We start from the raw sequence: 17,764 nt of genomic DNA on the forward strand, positions 1-17,764 counted from the left end.
CAGGTATTAAAATCAATTTAAAAGATGTGAAGGAAGAAACCTGATGGTGTAAAGGGAATAACCTCCAGGGCAAGGAAGCAGTTCCATGTCAGTTTTTTGGCAATCTGGGTAAATAGTTTGGTTAATTCCAAAGAAAAGGTAAGTGTCATCTTAAAAAGAAATTAAGCAGAGCAAACAATGCATATGTACCTTCTTTCATGAAGAGAATTATATAACAATGTCAATATTAACACCTTTATATTAATGTGAAGTCAGAAGAGGTGCCAAACAGGGCATGATTATGATTCTTACGGAGGGAGGTACAAATGTACTTTGATTTCCTTATGAGCAAAAGAAAGGAAATAAGGATCCAGGAACATGATGAAAATGAAAAGCTGTGTGTAGCGCTGCTGCATTGGAAATTGCATGCATCACATCTGCAAGCTACACCTGCCACCATTAGCCTGTGATTGAAACTGTGCTTGTTCAGTAATTATGTACTTGACAGCTCAACATACTGTCACCACTTCTTGATGATGGCTTCTTACTCACTGTGCTGTACGACATCAGCATATTCCTCCCCAGTACATTAGTTTGGTAGGAAATGTTTAAAATAAAATTATAAATCATTTTTCATGCAGTGAGTTCACCACCTCTTCCTGCATAAATTTTTAGATTATGATAGACAAGTAAATAGTAGGGTGCTCCAAATGACACGAGAACTTCTGGGGCAGGAGAAAAACCTGTTTAAAATAGCTACGAAATGTTAACCGTGGTGTTTGTGTTTGTACTGAGGACTGTATACACATGATACAAAGCACATAACACCTTGAAGTTTAAACATGAATATCACAGGATTGTAGGGGTTGGAAGGGACCTCTAGAGATCATCAAGTCCAACGCCCCTGCTAAAAGCAGGTTCCCTACAGCAGGTTGAGCAGGAAAGTGTCCAGGTGGGTCTTGAATATTTACAGAGAGGGATGCTCCACAACCTTTCTTCTGGGCAGCCTTTTCTAGCGCTCACCCTCATTGTAAAGAACTATCTTAAATTTTAGACAAAATACAGTGAAAAAGTTAAAATAAGATGTTTTTATATTATTATTTTTACTTCTCTCTTAAGACAGAAGTCTGTCATCTTTCTGGTTACTGAGTTACCAAGCATTCTTTTTTACTGTGTAAATAGTGCATACTTATGTGGTATTTAAGAGAATAATTATTCTTAGATATTTATTTATGGGTGGAGCAGTGTTTCATGTGCACAGGTCAAACTGGCTGAAGCACGCGTGCCGAATTACTTACATTTAAGCAAAAGGCTTGCTTGTTTGTGGGTTGGTTGGCTTCTTGCTTTAGTGCTTCAAGGTAGAGTTGCACCTGAGCTCAGGTGGGATTGTGGTGGTGTTTTCTGTAGGCATGTCCTTCTGTTTCTGTGCTGGACCCTCCCTATAGGTTGCCCACTGTGGGCTACCCCCCATGGCAGCTACGTGAGGCAGCTGCTCAGTGGGGTTGAGTAGGCCTCAGCTCTTCTGTTTGGAGGATGGGGCTGCAAGCCACTTGGAGGTAGGAAATAAAGTCAACAAGCCACTAAAAGCTGGGTATAGTAGCAGGGAATTGTTGAAAATTGGATGATTAGAAAGGATGTGTTGAAGGAGGGGAGAACGTCCAGGTGATGTGCTGGAGGTGGTAGATCAAGTCAACCGCAAGTGCTTGTGGGGAAACAAGGAGAGCTATAAATGTTTCAGTACTGCAAGTGTTAAAGCTGATAGGAGTGGGCATTTACCTTAAAAGTTAGTTAATTGCCCAAAGGCAGCAGGAAGAAAGGCAATTAGGATCCAAGGTCTTTTGGAGTTGCTTTTGACTTGTGTTTGGGATAGCATTGCTTTTTCTGTGCTGCAAGTCCCAGAGCAAGGAAACCTGCAGCCAGAGGATGGGTAACATGGAGAACCTCCTCTCCAGAAAGCCTGACACAGCTGCAGCTGGCACCTTTCAGACTACAGCAGTGCATGCTTATTTAGATGAGAATGTTACCAATAGTCATTTGTATCAGTAACTAAAACCTCTGGATTTGTCTTCGGGATATGATATGAGCAGGTTTGTTGCCTTTTTTTTATTTTTTTTTTTAATCAACATTGATGTTAGCAAGTGGTAACAAAATAGGTTCTCTTTTTTTTTCTTTGGAGTGTCACAGAACTGTTCCCAGATGTGTTTCTGAAGTTCAGTTATCTTGATGGCAACAAGCACTTCACCTGTGCCCTTGTGTAAAGTCAGGACTTGTACAAAGCAAGTTATAAGGTATTATCTGTCTGCAAGAAAAAGCAGCAGGAGGCATGTGTAAAACCTGCCTAGATTTATCTGGAGTTTGCGGCTGTGTCTGTTGTGACTAATGGCCTTGGCATAGGGATGTGTTTGTGTTGGGGTCAGACTGTATCCTAATTTAGTTCAACCAGGGACATCTATACAAAATGTGGTGTTAGTGCCGCATTTCTGTGTTCTTATTGCTGCTCAGGTCTGTAAATGAAAGATAAATTTTTGGTTACACCATGTTGCAGAGAACTAAATATTTACAGAAAAGCTATTTTTATGAATACCTTGATCTCTTTTCCTGAAGGCTTGTCTCTTTGAAAACATTTCAGATATGCAACCACAATTATTTAAATAAAAATATCAAGAAGTGAAAAACGAAGTATTCCTACAGTGAAATTATTTACACAAAACTGACATATCCTTTATCCTGCTATCATTTAAAAATGTGTAGTGTTATGCACATTCTTTAATATCTTCAACAAGCGAAGAGTATGAAGTTTAAAAGCAATTTCAGTATTTGCTTGTCCCCCCTTTTATTTATTCATCTCTGTTTGTTTGCATGGTATTTGGGGGGAGTGAAGAGGAGCGTGAAGTGAGGGTAAACACAGCAAAATTTCCAGAGGCAACAAAAGCCAACCAAACAGACCTTTGTACAGTGCGTTGACCAGAATGGGAAGAGTATATTCAGGTGCCATGGTCATTTGAATTGCTGGTGAATACAGGATTTTAAAACTGTCAACCTCTCTTTTTTTTCTTCTTCCTGTCTGTTCCAGATGAAAAAGAGAAATTTGAACCCACCGTCTTCAGGGATACTATTGTCCAAGGCCTCAATGAAGCTGGGAATGACCTGGAGGCTATAGCCAAGTTTCTGGATGCAACAGGCTCACGGCTTGATTATCGCCGCTATGCTGACACACTCTTTGATATTTTGGTAGCTGGCAGCATGCTAGGTAAGTTGCAGTGTACCCAATGCAAAATTTTGAGGATTACCCTTGCATTGTACTGAATGCAAAATTTTGAGGATTAGCCTTGCTTCTTTTAAGATGCTGTCTTCTTTTACAAAGTGGAAATTATAAATTGTATTTCAATTATCCTTATCTAGCTACTTTTTGGATCTAGTATCATACAATATTTTATTGTTTGTAGTGCTATAATACCTAGAGACTTGACCTTGGCATTCTGTAAATACAACAAAAAAATGGGTACTGTTTTGAGAAGCCCTCAATCAAAGATGAAACAGCATACAAATGCAACAGCAAACAAAATGAGATGCCAGCTAGGGGAAACAGGAACTTACTAGTCTGAAAAGTTATCATACAACACTACAAGTTATTAGCTGTTGCAAAGCTTTCTTTGTAGACCTTGCAACACAGGCTAGCTGAAAGAACTGAAGGACAGCAAGGAGTGCTTTATGGATGTTTATAGGGAGTTTCCCCTGGGTGTTAGTGGCAGCATGGGAGAAGACACCTTTTGCCTACCTCTGTATTTTGAATGTGGGCTCTTTTTTCTATTTACTTTACTTTACTTTAGTTTGATTCCAGCTTCCTTTTCTTTGGCAAGAAGAAAAGATATTTTTGTAAGTCTTAAGGTAATGCAGGAAACAAAAGCTGGTGGAAGTTCTAGAAAAAAAAAAACAGCTCTGAATAAAGTAAGCCAGGAGAAGTCTTTTGTGTCAGTGTTTTAAATGTTTACATGGGGTTGGGAGGATGTTCTGAGTCCTCAAATTAGCAGCAGAGCTCTAATACTTTTATCTTTGGAAATGATTTACATTATTGTGGTGTTTAAAGTAGTAGTTAAAATAAGCACAAAAGTTATGCTGCAACCCTTTCTTATTTGAACCCACTCCATGCTCCCAAAAGCAGCTAAGATTCCTTAGTGTGACCTGATTTTCTTTGTCCTTTGAGGTCTGTGATCTCAGATGCAGTGTTATCGGCCAGCTGTCCTTTCTGTTGGGTGCCACTACACCTTCATAAAGCTTGTCAGTTTCCCCCTCTACACTCTTTTCTCCGTTGCCAGTTTTCACTCCTACCTTATACTTCAGTGGTGCTAATGTAAAATTTACTAAATCTTACTGTGTTTTTGTTTGTTTTAGCTCCTGGAGGCACACGCATAGACGACAATGACAAGACCAAGATGACCAGCCACTGTGTATTTTTTGCAGAAGAAGATCATGATGCCATCCGAAATTATGCTCAGGTCGGGATAATAAAGGGCTTGTTGTTTTAAAAACGATTATAGTAGAACACCTATAGACTGCCTGCTAATTACCCTAATTGTAGGGTAATTGAAAAATGGTTAACCAATAAGCTGCCCTAACCAATAAATTTTAGGTAACAAAATAAGATGTCTATGATTATCTGATCACAGCTGTCAACCTTTTCTTTTACAGAAAGCAGTTTTACTTTTTTCAGTCTACACTTGGGTTCAGTATATTTTTAGACAGCATCCCTGCTATTTTTGTTGGCCTTTTCTACATGCAACCTTAAAGATTTGCGTAAACATATTTTTAGAAAAATCGGAAGGATGTTGCACAGCAAGGATGTCACTCTGTTAGATTGGGTCCAGAGGAGGGCAACAAAGTTAATCAGAGGGCTGGAGCACCTCTCCTATGAAGAAAGGCTGAGAGAGCTGGGGATGTTAAGCCTGAAGAAGAGGGAGCTCATTGGAGCTTTTCCATACTTCAAGTGCTAAAATGAAAAAAGATGGAGAGCAACTCTTTGCTCAGGCAGACAATGGCAGGACAAAGGGGAATGGCTTTAAAGTAAAAGAGGAGATTTAGATCAGAGGTTAGGAGGAAATTCTTTACTCAGAGGGTGGTGGGGCACTGGAACAGGTTGCCCAATGCCCCATCCCTGGAGATGTTCAAGACCAAGTTGGACAAGGCCCTGACCATCCTTATCTAGTGGGCAGGGGGTTGGGACCAGGCGATCTTTAAGGTCCCTTCCAACCCAAGCCATTCTATGGTTCTATGAATGACAAAAATACAAAGCTCAGGCCTCCAACCTTTGGTTGTTTAGCTAGTTAGGAATCAGACTCATATTGAAGAAAAGCTCTTGAAGAGCTTTCATTTCTTTTACATACGTGCTGTACAGTTTCTTTTTACAAGAATAATATGGCTTGCACAAATAAGCCTGTGAAAGGAAATGAAGACAAATAAGCGATGAAGCCAGAAACATTATTGAAGAGAAGCTAATATTGCATGACTCCTTAACATAATTATTATATGAGATAATATAGTAAGAATTGTATTGTTAGTTCTAAGTCACTGCAATTCTGAATATGTGTAGGATTGCATAAAAAAATGAAGCATCGTTGAAACATATGTCAAAAATATATTGTTAATTAAGTAATGTTCATCTTTTTAATTAATTGGTTATTACTGGTATGTTGAAGACTAAATAAAAACTAGGTGATCTTGCTTGGCAGGGGGGTTGGACTAGATGATCTTCGGAGGTTCCTTCCAATCCTGCCCATTCTGTGACTTATCAAAATACACATTTTATTTAGAAATATGAACAAAATTCTAGCTAACATTTTTTCTCTTTCACATCTTACTTTATTAGACTTCTATATGTCTTTGCATTTCAGCATGGTCACTACTTGTTCATTTCTGTTTTACTTGTTCAGTGCCAAACTACTACCATTTAGGATGCTTTTACATTCTCTGAAAAATGAATTGAAACTTCATTTGAATGTCATTTCCTCCTTTACCTCCCCTATCCAGCCTGATAATAATGTCATTTTTTTTCCCCCATGTAAATCTTTTTGCCTGTGACAGCGAGTTATATGTTCTGTGCCCTTTGTTCTGTAGTAAGGGCAGTTATTTGCTTATTTAATTTATCTCTCACTTCTATCAGAATGCAGTCTGCACCTGTGCTGCTTCTGCTTTCATAATCTGGGGTCACAAGGTGGGAAACAAACAGTGAAAACTAGAGATCAAGCATTTCCAAGATCATAATTTTTATTAGAGTTTTGTAAATTGTTCTTCCTCTTACCCTGACAGCAGCGAGTCTTATTGTAAGCATTTGTGGTAGTAGATTTGATAAAGATCCTGCCTGTACTGAAGGATGACCAGCAGTGCTTCTTTACTGCTTCACTCCATTGATTTACACCTGACAGCTTCCCCAGACAGCTGCATTATCAAAGGGAGGGGGCAGAGTGCAAATTGCCTGTATCTGTTAACCTCTTCTTCCTCCCCCTTTGCCCTGCTTTTGATCTATGGTTAGGGTGTAAAGGAGAGTGAGAATAAAATGTTGAGACATAGAAAGAAGATGAAAACTCTCAAACTGTAGTAAATTCTCTGGTTTAAGTGTTGCTTTATAAATCAAGAATTGCAGAATTCACGTTTTCCAGTTTCGAACAAACTAACAGAGAACAGGATGTTTCATAATAAGTCATGAGATGGGCAGTGAAGCAGATAATGGCAGAAATATACTGCTGGCTGCTTATTTCCTGGAAACAATGTCTATATCATTGTCTAAAGAAAAAAACAGATAGCAGAACTATAGTGTGTAAGAAACCACCTATGCTTCCTACTTTTTCTTTCCTGTTGTGAAAACATTCAAATGAAAAAAATAGTCTCATCACGGTTTAGCCATGGACATTCTTTTTGGATTCAGTAGTGTTGGTCTTGTTTCTCTTTGCCTTTTTTTGTAAAAGCTTTTGCTAATTTTTTTTTTACTGTTTTCTTTAAATTAACCTGTGTTTATCTTTAGGTCTTCAACAAACTTATCAGGAGATACAAATATCTGGAGAAAGCATTTGAAGATGAAATCAAAAAGGTAATGGTGGTGGTGGTTATCCTTAAGTTTTTTTTTTTTGTTTTGTTTTCTTTTTACCCTATGTCTAATGTAATTTTGTATGTAAATGCTGCTCTGTTGTGTATTTTATTTAGCTCTCATGGAAAAGAGGATGGAATCTGCGGTTGGCAGGGGTGGTGGCTTTAGTCTGCAACTTTAGCTCCGTGAGAATGCTGCTGGCAACACTTGCTCTTGAGTTGTTCTGAATTTATACTTCCTTTAGTTGCTTTGACCAAACTCACCTTCATATTCTAGGCTTTTCTGCACAGGATTTCTGTGTACTTTGGGGTATAGTTCTTGGAGAAAGGCTTACTGTCCTGCTAATAGAACAGTATATTTGTGTTTTTTTTTTTATTTTATTTTATTTTGTGGTGCATTGTGTTTTTTGTGTTTTTTTTTCACATAGAATAAATGCAGATGTGCTGTGCAAAATAGCACTTGATCTATGAGTATTAAATTGTTCCTGTGTTGCTGAATGAGTCTTAACCACAAATTTTAGTATTTGAGGCCATAGATACGTGCAAGAAAAGTCATCACCACACCGATAGGGATTTCAGGACTTGCCTGTTATATTCCAGTAGATGTGGGTACTGTGTTGTATTGAATTCTACCTATGTCTCTCCTGTTTCCTGAGAATTTTTTGGAAGAAATATATGTGAGTATTTTGAGCTCCTAGTAGCAGATGTAAACACTATTTTATTTTCTAAATGGCCTGAATCAATGATAAACTCTGTGCTGTGCTGTAAGTTAACAGGCCTGCTGATATTGGCAAAATGTCAGTTTTGCCAATATGACTAATGACCTATGTGACTAAATGTCAAGTGTGTTAAAAGGAAAAATGTATTTTCATATCATCTGAGCACTAGAACGACTGCTGCAGGGGTCAAGTGAGGATAAATCTGGAGTGTGATGCCTCACCACCACCTCCTGTGGCTGAATGAATTTGGCACTTATTTTTGTACATTCTTGTTCACATTGGAAATTATTTTTGCACTTGTGGCCAGCATGCCTATTAACTGATTCTGATTGCTCAATACATCATTCTAAAGACCTAAATTTACCTCGCTTCCCCACACAAATCTAATGTTCTTGCTCTTAATTACTATAATCATTGACATGAGAAACGCTGACTCACAGCATTCAAGTTTCAGAGAGTGTTCAGCATATTAAACAAATGCCGTGTCAATCCAAACCGCCTCCTCCCTCTCTTGTAACTTGCTTGCTTTTGAATCAAGTTTCTAAGAATTCACTTTTCACAGTAGTGACTGGATGAAACCATGGTCAATATATAACAATTTGACTCCTCAGCTGAGGAACAAATGCCTCTAATCTGAAGATTAACCAATGCTAGCTTGAGACAAAGCAGGAATTGTAGGTAGTTTGGCTGGAGACCTGAAATCTTGTTTAAAGATGTTGGGAGCATCCTACCTATGGCAGCGTGGGGCTCAGAGTGAGCTTGTTCAGTTAGCAGATTACAAATTTCAATTTTATGTACAGACTGTTTGCGTGGTTTTCAGCATCCAATTACATCTTGCATAAGAAATCGCAGGAGTAAGTTTGCACACTGGTCCTAGGTTGGGAGTAATTTTTCCACCTGCCCTTCCATTGCTACCCTGAGCCCTGTGCTCTTCTGCAAGTCTTAGTGTGGCTCCTGAGGACCTGGACTTTAAGCATGAGTACCAGATGCATGCTCTTTGTCAGTATATGCAGTTTATCTGGCAGCGAGGAAGAGTCCTTTAATACCCCATATTGCAGAATTAAAAACTGGAAAGGTTGTTGCCCAGATCTGGGGTTTATGTGTTGCACATGTGCTGTCATTGCCTTAAAACACTTGAGGACTCTGTATTGCCTTCTGCTTGTCATCTTCTGTTTTTGTGAACCCATACTTCAAATGTCTGTCTTCTGACAATGCTACTGGATTTTTACTTATTCAATGCTTTAATCACTGTGGGCAGTAATGATGAGAGTAGCTGCCTGTAAAGAGAGTGACATGATAGATTGATAGATGCATTAATATTTCTAGAAGATGTTTCTGCAAGGTTCAGTAGTTCAAAGGTTACTGCAGTTTGGCAGCAGTTAGAAAAGAGTGACTCCTAAATGTTTCACTTTTTTTTTTTTTCTTCTGGCAGTATCATTAGGCAGTTAAAGTACTTGGGGGAAAACCAGCTCTTCTCACAGAAAAAGTCACGCTTTAAGAAAACAAAGCAAAACAACACAAGGCAATACCAGCAGTTTCATTGTAAGGAAGCAGATGGTGTCAGTGGGACTTCTCTTTCAAGAGAGTTTGTCTTAGATGGCAGTATTCGTACAAGTGTTTGCTTTATGTCTTCTAGTTCATAATTTTATCTTCAGGCTGTTGTTATTTCCCAGCACCTTTCCCTTTTATTGAAAAGCTTCTAGTTTTAAACTATTTCTTCTTAATTCTTATCCCTCAAAATTATTCTTTCTTCCAATAACATAAGTAAACTGTACTTCTGAATTTTTATGTCTTAATTATCTTGTACAAGCAATTTCAACAGAAGGTGAAGATGTTTAAGTGCATTTCTCACCTGGTGATTTCTAATATTGTCAGCTTAAATTCATATGAGTACTGCCTAGTGTTTCTGTATAGACCTGTGACAGTGTTTTGCAATAACTTTTGTAAAACTCTCAGTTCCAAATTTGTGTTCATCTTTCTTATGTAAGTACTTCTGCACAGGTCAGCCGATAAAGTGTGCGGTGTTACTAGCTGCCTATGTCCTAAATGTCTGACTAGCATTTTGAGACCAAATATGACAATTCAAACTGGTGACAATTCAGTGCTGCCTACAGTTGTAACAGATTATCAAATACAAAAGCAACAGGCTACTTCAGATAGTAAAGATATAAAAAGACATCTCACTCCCTGCGTGGATAGAATTCCTTAATTTTCACTATTAAGATCTCCAGATGGCAATAGAAGAGTAGAAACACTATTTTATTTTATTATTATTTTTTTTTACGTGCATGTCTTTACTTGTGTATGTATTATATACCTAGAACTTGTGACTGAAAGGCTTTTTTGTAGCAGACAAAAATAGCACGGAACAGAACATTAGGTCTGGTCTTGTGCTTATTAGGTATTCTAAACTCCCACCAGAATAGGTGGGAGTTCTTATAACTATGCTAGAAATACAAAATTGTGGGCCAGAGTTGTGCATTTTATGCCTCGAATCAGTCTGCATCTGTAACAAAAGCAGTAATACCAGCACTTGACTAACAGCAGGGAAGAATCAGCTTGGAACTTCTTGTGGGTGTTTTCATACTGTTCTGAAATAACTTGGACGTTTTGTGACTTCCCTGCAGAGGTTTGTAATAGTGATGGTAAAAGAAGAGCTCTTAAAGCAATCAGCAATAAAAATCAGAAACAACAGCATTGAACTGAACATTCTGTTCTTTTTGATAGTTTCTAAGGGGGGTTAATTAAAGGTTTTGATTCTTCCAATCACCCAGTCTCTTCCTAAATTACTTGAAAGTATAGAATAATAGCCTAACAACAGAAAATGGCATGTACTAGTTTGTTAGAGATGCTTTTTGCAAATCATAAAACAAATTATGCTACTAGCACCAGCAATACTTCAAGCATCGAGGGACAGATAGATGACCTGGTTCCTGCTCAAAAGATACAGCCATGGGGGCTTGAGAACATCGTAGTTCAGATTAAAAGAGACTTGCAAGAAGCATGTTTCAACAAGAGGGGAAAAGGAGGAGGCTGTGAACTTCATAGGTGCATGATTTCAAACCTTCCAAAACATTTGAACAATTACAGATTTCTCAAAACTAGAGTTGATAAATGTTTGGATCCTTCTCATAGGGTCCTTTTGCACCTTGGGCTGCATAACTCTCACTTTACAGCTGGATTTACTGGTGCTGTTGCTTTCATGACTGCAATCTGACATAAATGGCTACAACTGTTCATGGTCTACTCATTCCTAACAAAACACAGTGCAGGTTAGGCCTCAAATAAGCCAAGACTTGGTCTATGGCATTCAAGTAGTCAACATGACCACTTTCTACTCAAAATTTGTATCAATTGCTTGTCTGGGTGCAGAAGGAATGAACATTAAGTAGGCTACACAGAAATGTAAAGCTGTTTCATTTTTATTAGCAATCTTTGTCTCAGTACTTACAGTAAAGAGCACAAGGTCTAATTCAAATTTTTTTCTCACACAGACTTCCTTTTGGTACAATATTGTTGATTAAGTATTCCTTACACAACCTTTAAAATACCTAAGCTTCCAATCAGGCTTTATATTAGGTTTATATTAAAATTCTGTAAAAATGACTTGTCTTTACATTAAAGGTGACACTGGACTTATTTTACCTGCTCCATTGTATATACCAGGTGCTACATTCGGAAATAAAGCCTAACATTTGTCTCTCGTCTATGTATTTAGAAATAATAAATGCATTCATCTGCATCCCAAATTTTCATCCATTTTTTAATTGAGTCACAGTTTGTTGAAATAAAATGACACCTTGAGATTTTATAGTTTAGATATTTTTTCTTTTGAGCTAAAACTGCATATTGCAATCATTTGTCTGGAGCCCACTAAAACGCCAAATGATATGTCTGTGTCTGAATCATTCAGGCTTGTGTAAGCTGTAATTTAAAGCTGATGTTATGTAAGTACTACTGTATGAATGAAAAGGTTTTTTTCTGGTTTTGTTTGCGGATACAGATCAGAGGTATTCATAAAACTTTGCATGTCTTTCAGTAACTTAATTTGTTATCTGGATTTTTTTTTTTTTTTTAATATTAGAAATCTTTACAGTTACTGGTAAGATTATTGGGTATCTTGGAGAAGAGCTCTCACTGTCCATGGGAATAAACAAGTACAGGGGTGTATCTGCTGTCCTATCCCTTTGTAGGTATTGCTAATTATGAAATACACTTCGTCTGGAAACTGAGTGCAAATTTTTCATTAGAATGAGCTGGTCTGCTTTGATTGCATCTGGTGCTCATTTGGAGAAGGAAGTAAAGGTGATGACCACAGGAGGCACTTGAATCAAGTGCTGGTAGCTGGAAATGGAACTTCCTCTTTAAGTCCAGAAATTATGCCTGCAGCCTTTTTTTCCTTTCTCTCAGTCCTTTGCTGTCTAGCTTTCCGTTTTCCATCACCCATAATGTGCTTGCTAACAACATGTTAAGAAAACATTGTTAATGATAATGCTATTGAGAAAATCTTATTTTGCACAACTTTTTTCTTGCTAAAAAGGAAAAGAGCTATAATGCTTTAATATACTTTCCAAGTCATACCTTGAAATGAAATTTAAAATAGACATAAAACTTAGACTTTAAAATTATACTTTAGAATATCTAATTATTTACCTTTTAGCACTTAAGGCATAGTGAAATTGTATTTTTTCCTCAAGCTGTTTTAATTAGGAGTGGGAATAGCCGGGTCTTAGAGCAACTTGTGGTCCTGTCTTTTCTTTGTCAGCTCCACCAAGAAGGTCTGAACTTGAAAATTCTAACTTTAGCCAATAGAAAATCTGGAATAATTGTGCTGGGTTTCCTTCCTCAAAAGGAAAACGGAGAACTTTCTCATCCCATCATTGTTTGCATGAGTAATAGTTTTTGTTAGCTAGAAAAGGAACGGCAATTGTGTGGGGCTTGGTCCAAAATTTGGTGATGTGAATGGGCAGGCTTCTGTCAGCCTGTTGCAATCATCAAGTCTGTGTTCCTGAACAACTCCCGTTAATTTCTCTGGGTGTTAAGCCTTTAATGAGCTTTTTTTGTTTGTTTGTTTGTTTTAACCTTGTCTGTCTGAGTAAAGCAGTATTCCACATGCTTGTATCCCTATGGAAAGTGAAATTGTAAGTGATCACTGAAATGGCACTTTTGATTTTGATATGAGTGCTACTAATTACAGCAGGACTTGTTGAGAAATGAATATTAATAGATAGCTTAATTCTGTATCTCTGTTACCACTGCCTATGGCTCAAATGTATCTGTCTTTTCTTGTCTGACCTGCAGCTCCTGCTGTTTCTTAAAGCCTTCACTGAAACAGAGCAGACAAAGTTGGCGATGCTCTCTGGGATCCTGTTAGCCAATGGGACTCTTCCTGCTACCATTTTAACAAGCCTCTTCACTGACAATATAGTCAAAGAAGGTAACTTCCTAAATGACCTTTTTCCTTACATTAGCTTTAATAGGAGATGTATTTTACTGCAACGTATTTTATATGATGGAAGCCTGTAAAAACTGTTAAACAGAAAGCAGGATTTTAAAGCAGAAGCATATACAGACAGGAAAGGCCAATGTACTTTCTGAAATCTAACAAGGCAGTCAAAAGTTAGGAGAATACCAACAAAATAAAAAAAATAAAATTAAAGCACTCATTTTTTTTTTTGATATTATACAGCAAAAATGTAGTATGTCTGGATTCTTGTGATACTATACACATGTGAAGTGTAACATCTTTTCCTGAGATATGCCTAGTAATATTTTGGCAAGTTTTGCCAATATCTTGTGCAAGTAAATGTGAACTGGGACATAGCATATACAGACCAAGTGGGTATTGCAGAAGGGAACAAAATAATTCAAGTCATCAGTCTTGACTGCATACGAGTAATGATGAGTATTTGCTGTGCTTTTCCCATGGACTCATCTTTACCATATGATGGGTAACAGCTCTTCCAATCTTGAGGCATTAATGCCTTTTTGTGACAGGGGTTGTAGTGTTTTTTGTTTGTTTGTTTGGTGGGGGGAGAGGCCTGCTTTTTTTAAGCTATGTATTAGCCAAAATGTATTAACTTTGATTTATTTAAAAAAGTATTCTAACTGCACATTGTTTGCAGCATGCATTTGTTTTCTAAATGCTGCAGAAATAAAAGCCACAGCTGCAGTTTTGCTCTGTCATCACCCACAACTTTCAGGATCAGAATTAAAGTAGGAGAAAATTCAAACAGAAGTAATAATCCCTGTGTAAGGGTGATGAACTGCAATGTTTTTAAATCAAATTCTGTTCTTAGTTATGGCAACACAAGAGGCATCTGAAAACTCAAATTTGTCTAATCAACTTTTTTTTAATTTAACATTTCAAGAGTGCAATTGTTACGTACAAGTGCTAAAACAAGTTCAATTTGTATCATCAGTTTGTTTCTGAGATATACACACACACACACGTGTGTGTATATACACACAAAATGCATCCATATCACCATTTGAGGAAAAGGTTGTTCAGTCAGTGTTCTGGAAAAGATGTTTTATGGAAGAATGATTACAGATGCATATACAAATGAAACAGAAAAAGGATCAAGGCTTAAAGCAGGTAGATTATATAAGAATATAGCTGATTGCCTCCAGCAATTTTTTTTCCATAATTTAAGGAAAGGTAAGATAAACTTTTGTAAGATACATGATGAAACAATTAGTTGAGCTGATGGAGTTGTTGGATAAAAATGAGAATTGTAACATGGGCAAAGAAAAGATTGGCTATAAGGAAGGTAGGTGTAGTTTGTACTGTCAAGTTTGAGGGCAAATATGCATTTTAGGATTACCCCTTTTCAGTGTTGTCATTACTTCTAGCGTGACATATATAAATGGGAAAAAATGTATTCTGGGGATGTCTGACATTTCTAGCAAAGGAGAAAAATGTTCATGGTACCGGTGAAGCCTTATCGTCAGTCATGGTGGAAAACGAATGCAAATACAAAGAACAGCTAATGGAGATAATCAATAAAATAAATGGCTGAAGTTGCTCTATGCCAATAGAGTTGATGGGGGGGGAAAAAAAGAAAAAGACAAGCTATTTTGATGGAAAAGACTGTGGCAGACAGGAATAGAGCATAGCAACTGACCAGTAATGAATTCAGACTGTAAATTAGAAGTTTTAAAACATGAAGGTAGTGAAGCCTTGGAACAGTCTCCTTCTGATACTGGTTACTGTCTTAAAACTTGTTTTAAGATAAAGCTTGAAGAAGGATTTAGGACATAGGTATGGGAGCAGTGCTTGGTGACAAAGACAGCTCCATTTGATCTTGGTCACTATTCCAGTGGTCAGAGGAGGAGTGCTTTTCTTTTGAAAAAAGAAAAAGCAGGCATGTTTTTTTTGCAGCTGGTTGGTATTTTTGTTATTCCATGCTTGCTTTTATAAGGAAGAAGCCTGTGACCTAACAAGGTGCAGTGTGGATCTTACTGACATCTAACAAAAGACGTGCTTCAAGCCAAATTCTGAGGTGTGTGCCACCAGGCACTGCTCACTGAGAGGTTATAGCGATGCTGCAGTAGATAAATTCTGTTTGCATTAGCCTGCCCTCTGATATGAATGGGTTATATTGTCACAGCTTTGTATAAGTATTGTACAGAGCACGTGGGCTGTGAATAATGATTTCTAGCTATAAATGCCTCTGACTACTTTATCAAGTTCAGCCACAGCTCTGCAATGCACGTGCACATTTCAAATAGGCTGAATGGTGTTTGCAGGTTCAGAGTTGCAGGTGTGCATTATTCAGAGGGCCCCTGTTAGTTGAACAGGCTTGGTCAGTTCTGGTCAAGACTGGTCAGCTCATAGCACTTATGATCCCTGCATCGCGCTGGTTTCATTTGCAACATGATGCACAATATGTAAAACAAGCCCAAAGTGGTGGTATTTTTAGGTCTCTTTCATGGCATTACGCATCCATAGTTACATATAGTACTTCTCAAAGGATCATGCCTCACAATTAAGCTCTTGAAATAAGGTTGGTGAAACTGTCATAACAGTCAAGATCTGTAACGAATGTTAATGAAGTTGATGCTGCTTGGGGAATAATTGCTTCCATTTTTGTTTGGTGACTCATGTAGTCAATGTATCCTAGAAATAAAAAGAATGGGTATCAATTAAGTGGCTAGGAATGACTAAGCTACTTCCTGTCAGAAGGAACCATGTAGATCTTAGACTTTGGGGACTGTTTGAAGGAAAACCACAAAACTATAATGGCTGGCTGTACACAGTTACGTGTTATCATCACCGTCAGTAGTACTGTAAATGTTGACGTGAATGTAATATGAAGAAACATAACAGGGACCACTTCAGCAGGAAAGAGCTGAGTCTCCAGCTCCGAGACACTGCAGCTCACTTTCAGCTGGCTCTTTGCAGCCAAGAAGCTGGAGCAGAGCTGGAAACCTGCAGGTAGTGGACACAGTTACTTTGGATTTAATGTAAAAAAAATAGTAAGTTGCCTTAAGGAAGGAATTTTTCTCCTCCAAATAGTATTTGTGCCTGGGCCTGCCAACTTCTAAGTACCTTCTAGCAGGATGGCTGTTGCCTTGAAGCTGTGAAGTGATTTAACCCTATCCAGGACTTAAAAAAAACCCTTTGATTATACTTTTTATTTCGAGTTCTTATTCCTGACTGTCCTTTATTTTGTGCGTCTGTTTCCTAGCTGATTTAACACATAATTTTTCCTTTTGCATTAGATTCAGTCTGTAAATTGGGGAGGTAGGAAAAATAATTGCAAGCAAAATCTTTGAACAGTTAAAGATAGATGGGTAAAACAGAATGAAAGGATTTTCAAACAGCGTAGCATACTTCAGAAAGTTAATACCTCATTAAAGAAAAAAGCGCACTTCAGCTTCACATGTTTGGTCCTGTTGTCATAAACGTATTTTCATTACGTATTAAATTCTTGTAACCATCTCTAATTCATGTTGAAAATTGCTGAAACACGTTTTGTGTATTTTCTCAAACAGGGATTGCAGCCTCTTTTGCTGTAAAACTTTTTAAAGCATGGATGGCAGAGAAAGATGCCAATTCTGTTACCTCTGCTTTAAGAAAAGCCAACCTTGATAAGAGATTGCTAGTAAGTACAATATATTTTCAATAATCCTTATCTCTCCTTGAGGAAAAGAAGAAAATAAAATTCAGGTGGTAGCTTGCTCTAAGCATGTTAACTCCCCCTCAGACTCTCTTAGCATTTTTAAAATAATTTGAATCTCAGCAATTTTGTTATGGCTGTGTAGCATTGATACAGGTTCAGTAACACTAAATAACGTTTCAACATTGTCTCTATTTTTCCTGTAGTTAAGTGCCTCCTGAAAGGCTGTATACATGGGGGTTGGGAATTAATTAAATGTTTCTTTCTAACAAAACACACCACGAGCGACTGTGCACAAAGGTTTTCATTTTTATTTGTAATGTTTTACATTTGTAAATAAGAATTGAAGTATAAAGAGTTTCTGTAATCACAAAAGATGAGCATACAGTTTTCCAAACCCACAATGTTTGAATAGTATGGCGGCAGCAGAGTAAGCTAATTTTCCACAGCAGTAGCCATCTGGGTAACATAAATGGTCCTGCAGTGATGACAGCAGAACTAGTAGTAGCAATGCAGAGAAAGCTTTCAGCCTTTTGACTCAAAATGTGTGTTCTTGGTTTGTAGCAGTGGCCTGAGGTGTTCAGCGTATATGAATATGGAACAATGTCATATGCCTTTCCCTGCCAGTTTATTTCTGAAGATCAATAGTTTTTTTAATCTTCAAAAAGATTGCTGTGATAATCCGATCAGATGTGCTACATCCTGTGTAGCACTGCCTAGAGAATTTCAGCAGTATTTCCTGTTTCTACTTCAATAATTTATGATTAAGCTAGAATCTTTCAAAAGCAAAGCAGCCTCCCACACCCCTTCATCTCTTCAGTTTGTATTTGATTTCAAGAGTCCAAATCATAAATCATTTGCCAT

General features: G+C 37.6%; 1 protein-coding gene across 2 annotated transcripts in view; it reads left to right on the plus strand.

The window, feature by feature from the left end:
• Nucleotides 1-17,764, plus strand: part of BZW2 (basic leucine zipper and W2 domains 2) — a 55,179-nt gene that overhangs the window by 22,589 nt on the left and 14,826 nt on the right. For both annotated transcript variants that reach the window (XM_068674103.1, XM_068674102.1), the window contains exons 3-7: nucleotides 3,053-3,229; nucleotides 4,372-4,475; nucleotides 6,995-7,060; nucleotides 13,077-13,212; nucleotides 16,776-16,885. In XM_068674103.1, coding sequence (XP_068530204.1) covers nucleotides 3,053-3,229; nucleotides 4,372-4,475; nucleotides 6,995-7,060; nucleotides 13,077-13,212; nucleotides 16,776-16,885 — 593 coding nt within the window. The remainder of the gene's footprint in view (nucleotides 1-3,052; nucleotides 3,230-4,371; nucleotides 4,476-6,994; nucleotides 7,061-13,076; nucleotides 13,213-16,775; nucleotides 16,886-17,764) is intronic.

This window comes from Anas acuta, chromosome 2 (assembly GCF_963932015.1).
Source record: "Anas acuta chromosome 2, bAnaAcu1.1, whole genome shotgun sequence".
Taxonomy (NCBI): Eukaryota; Metazoa; Chordata; class Aves; order Anseriformes; family Anatidae; genus Anas; species Anas acuta.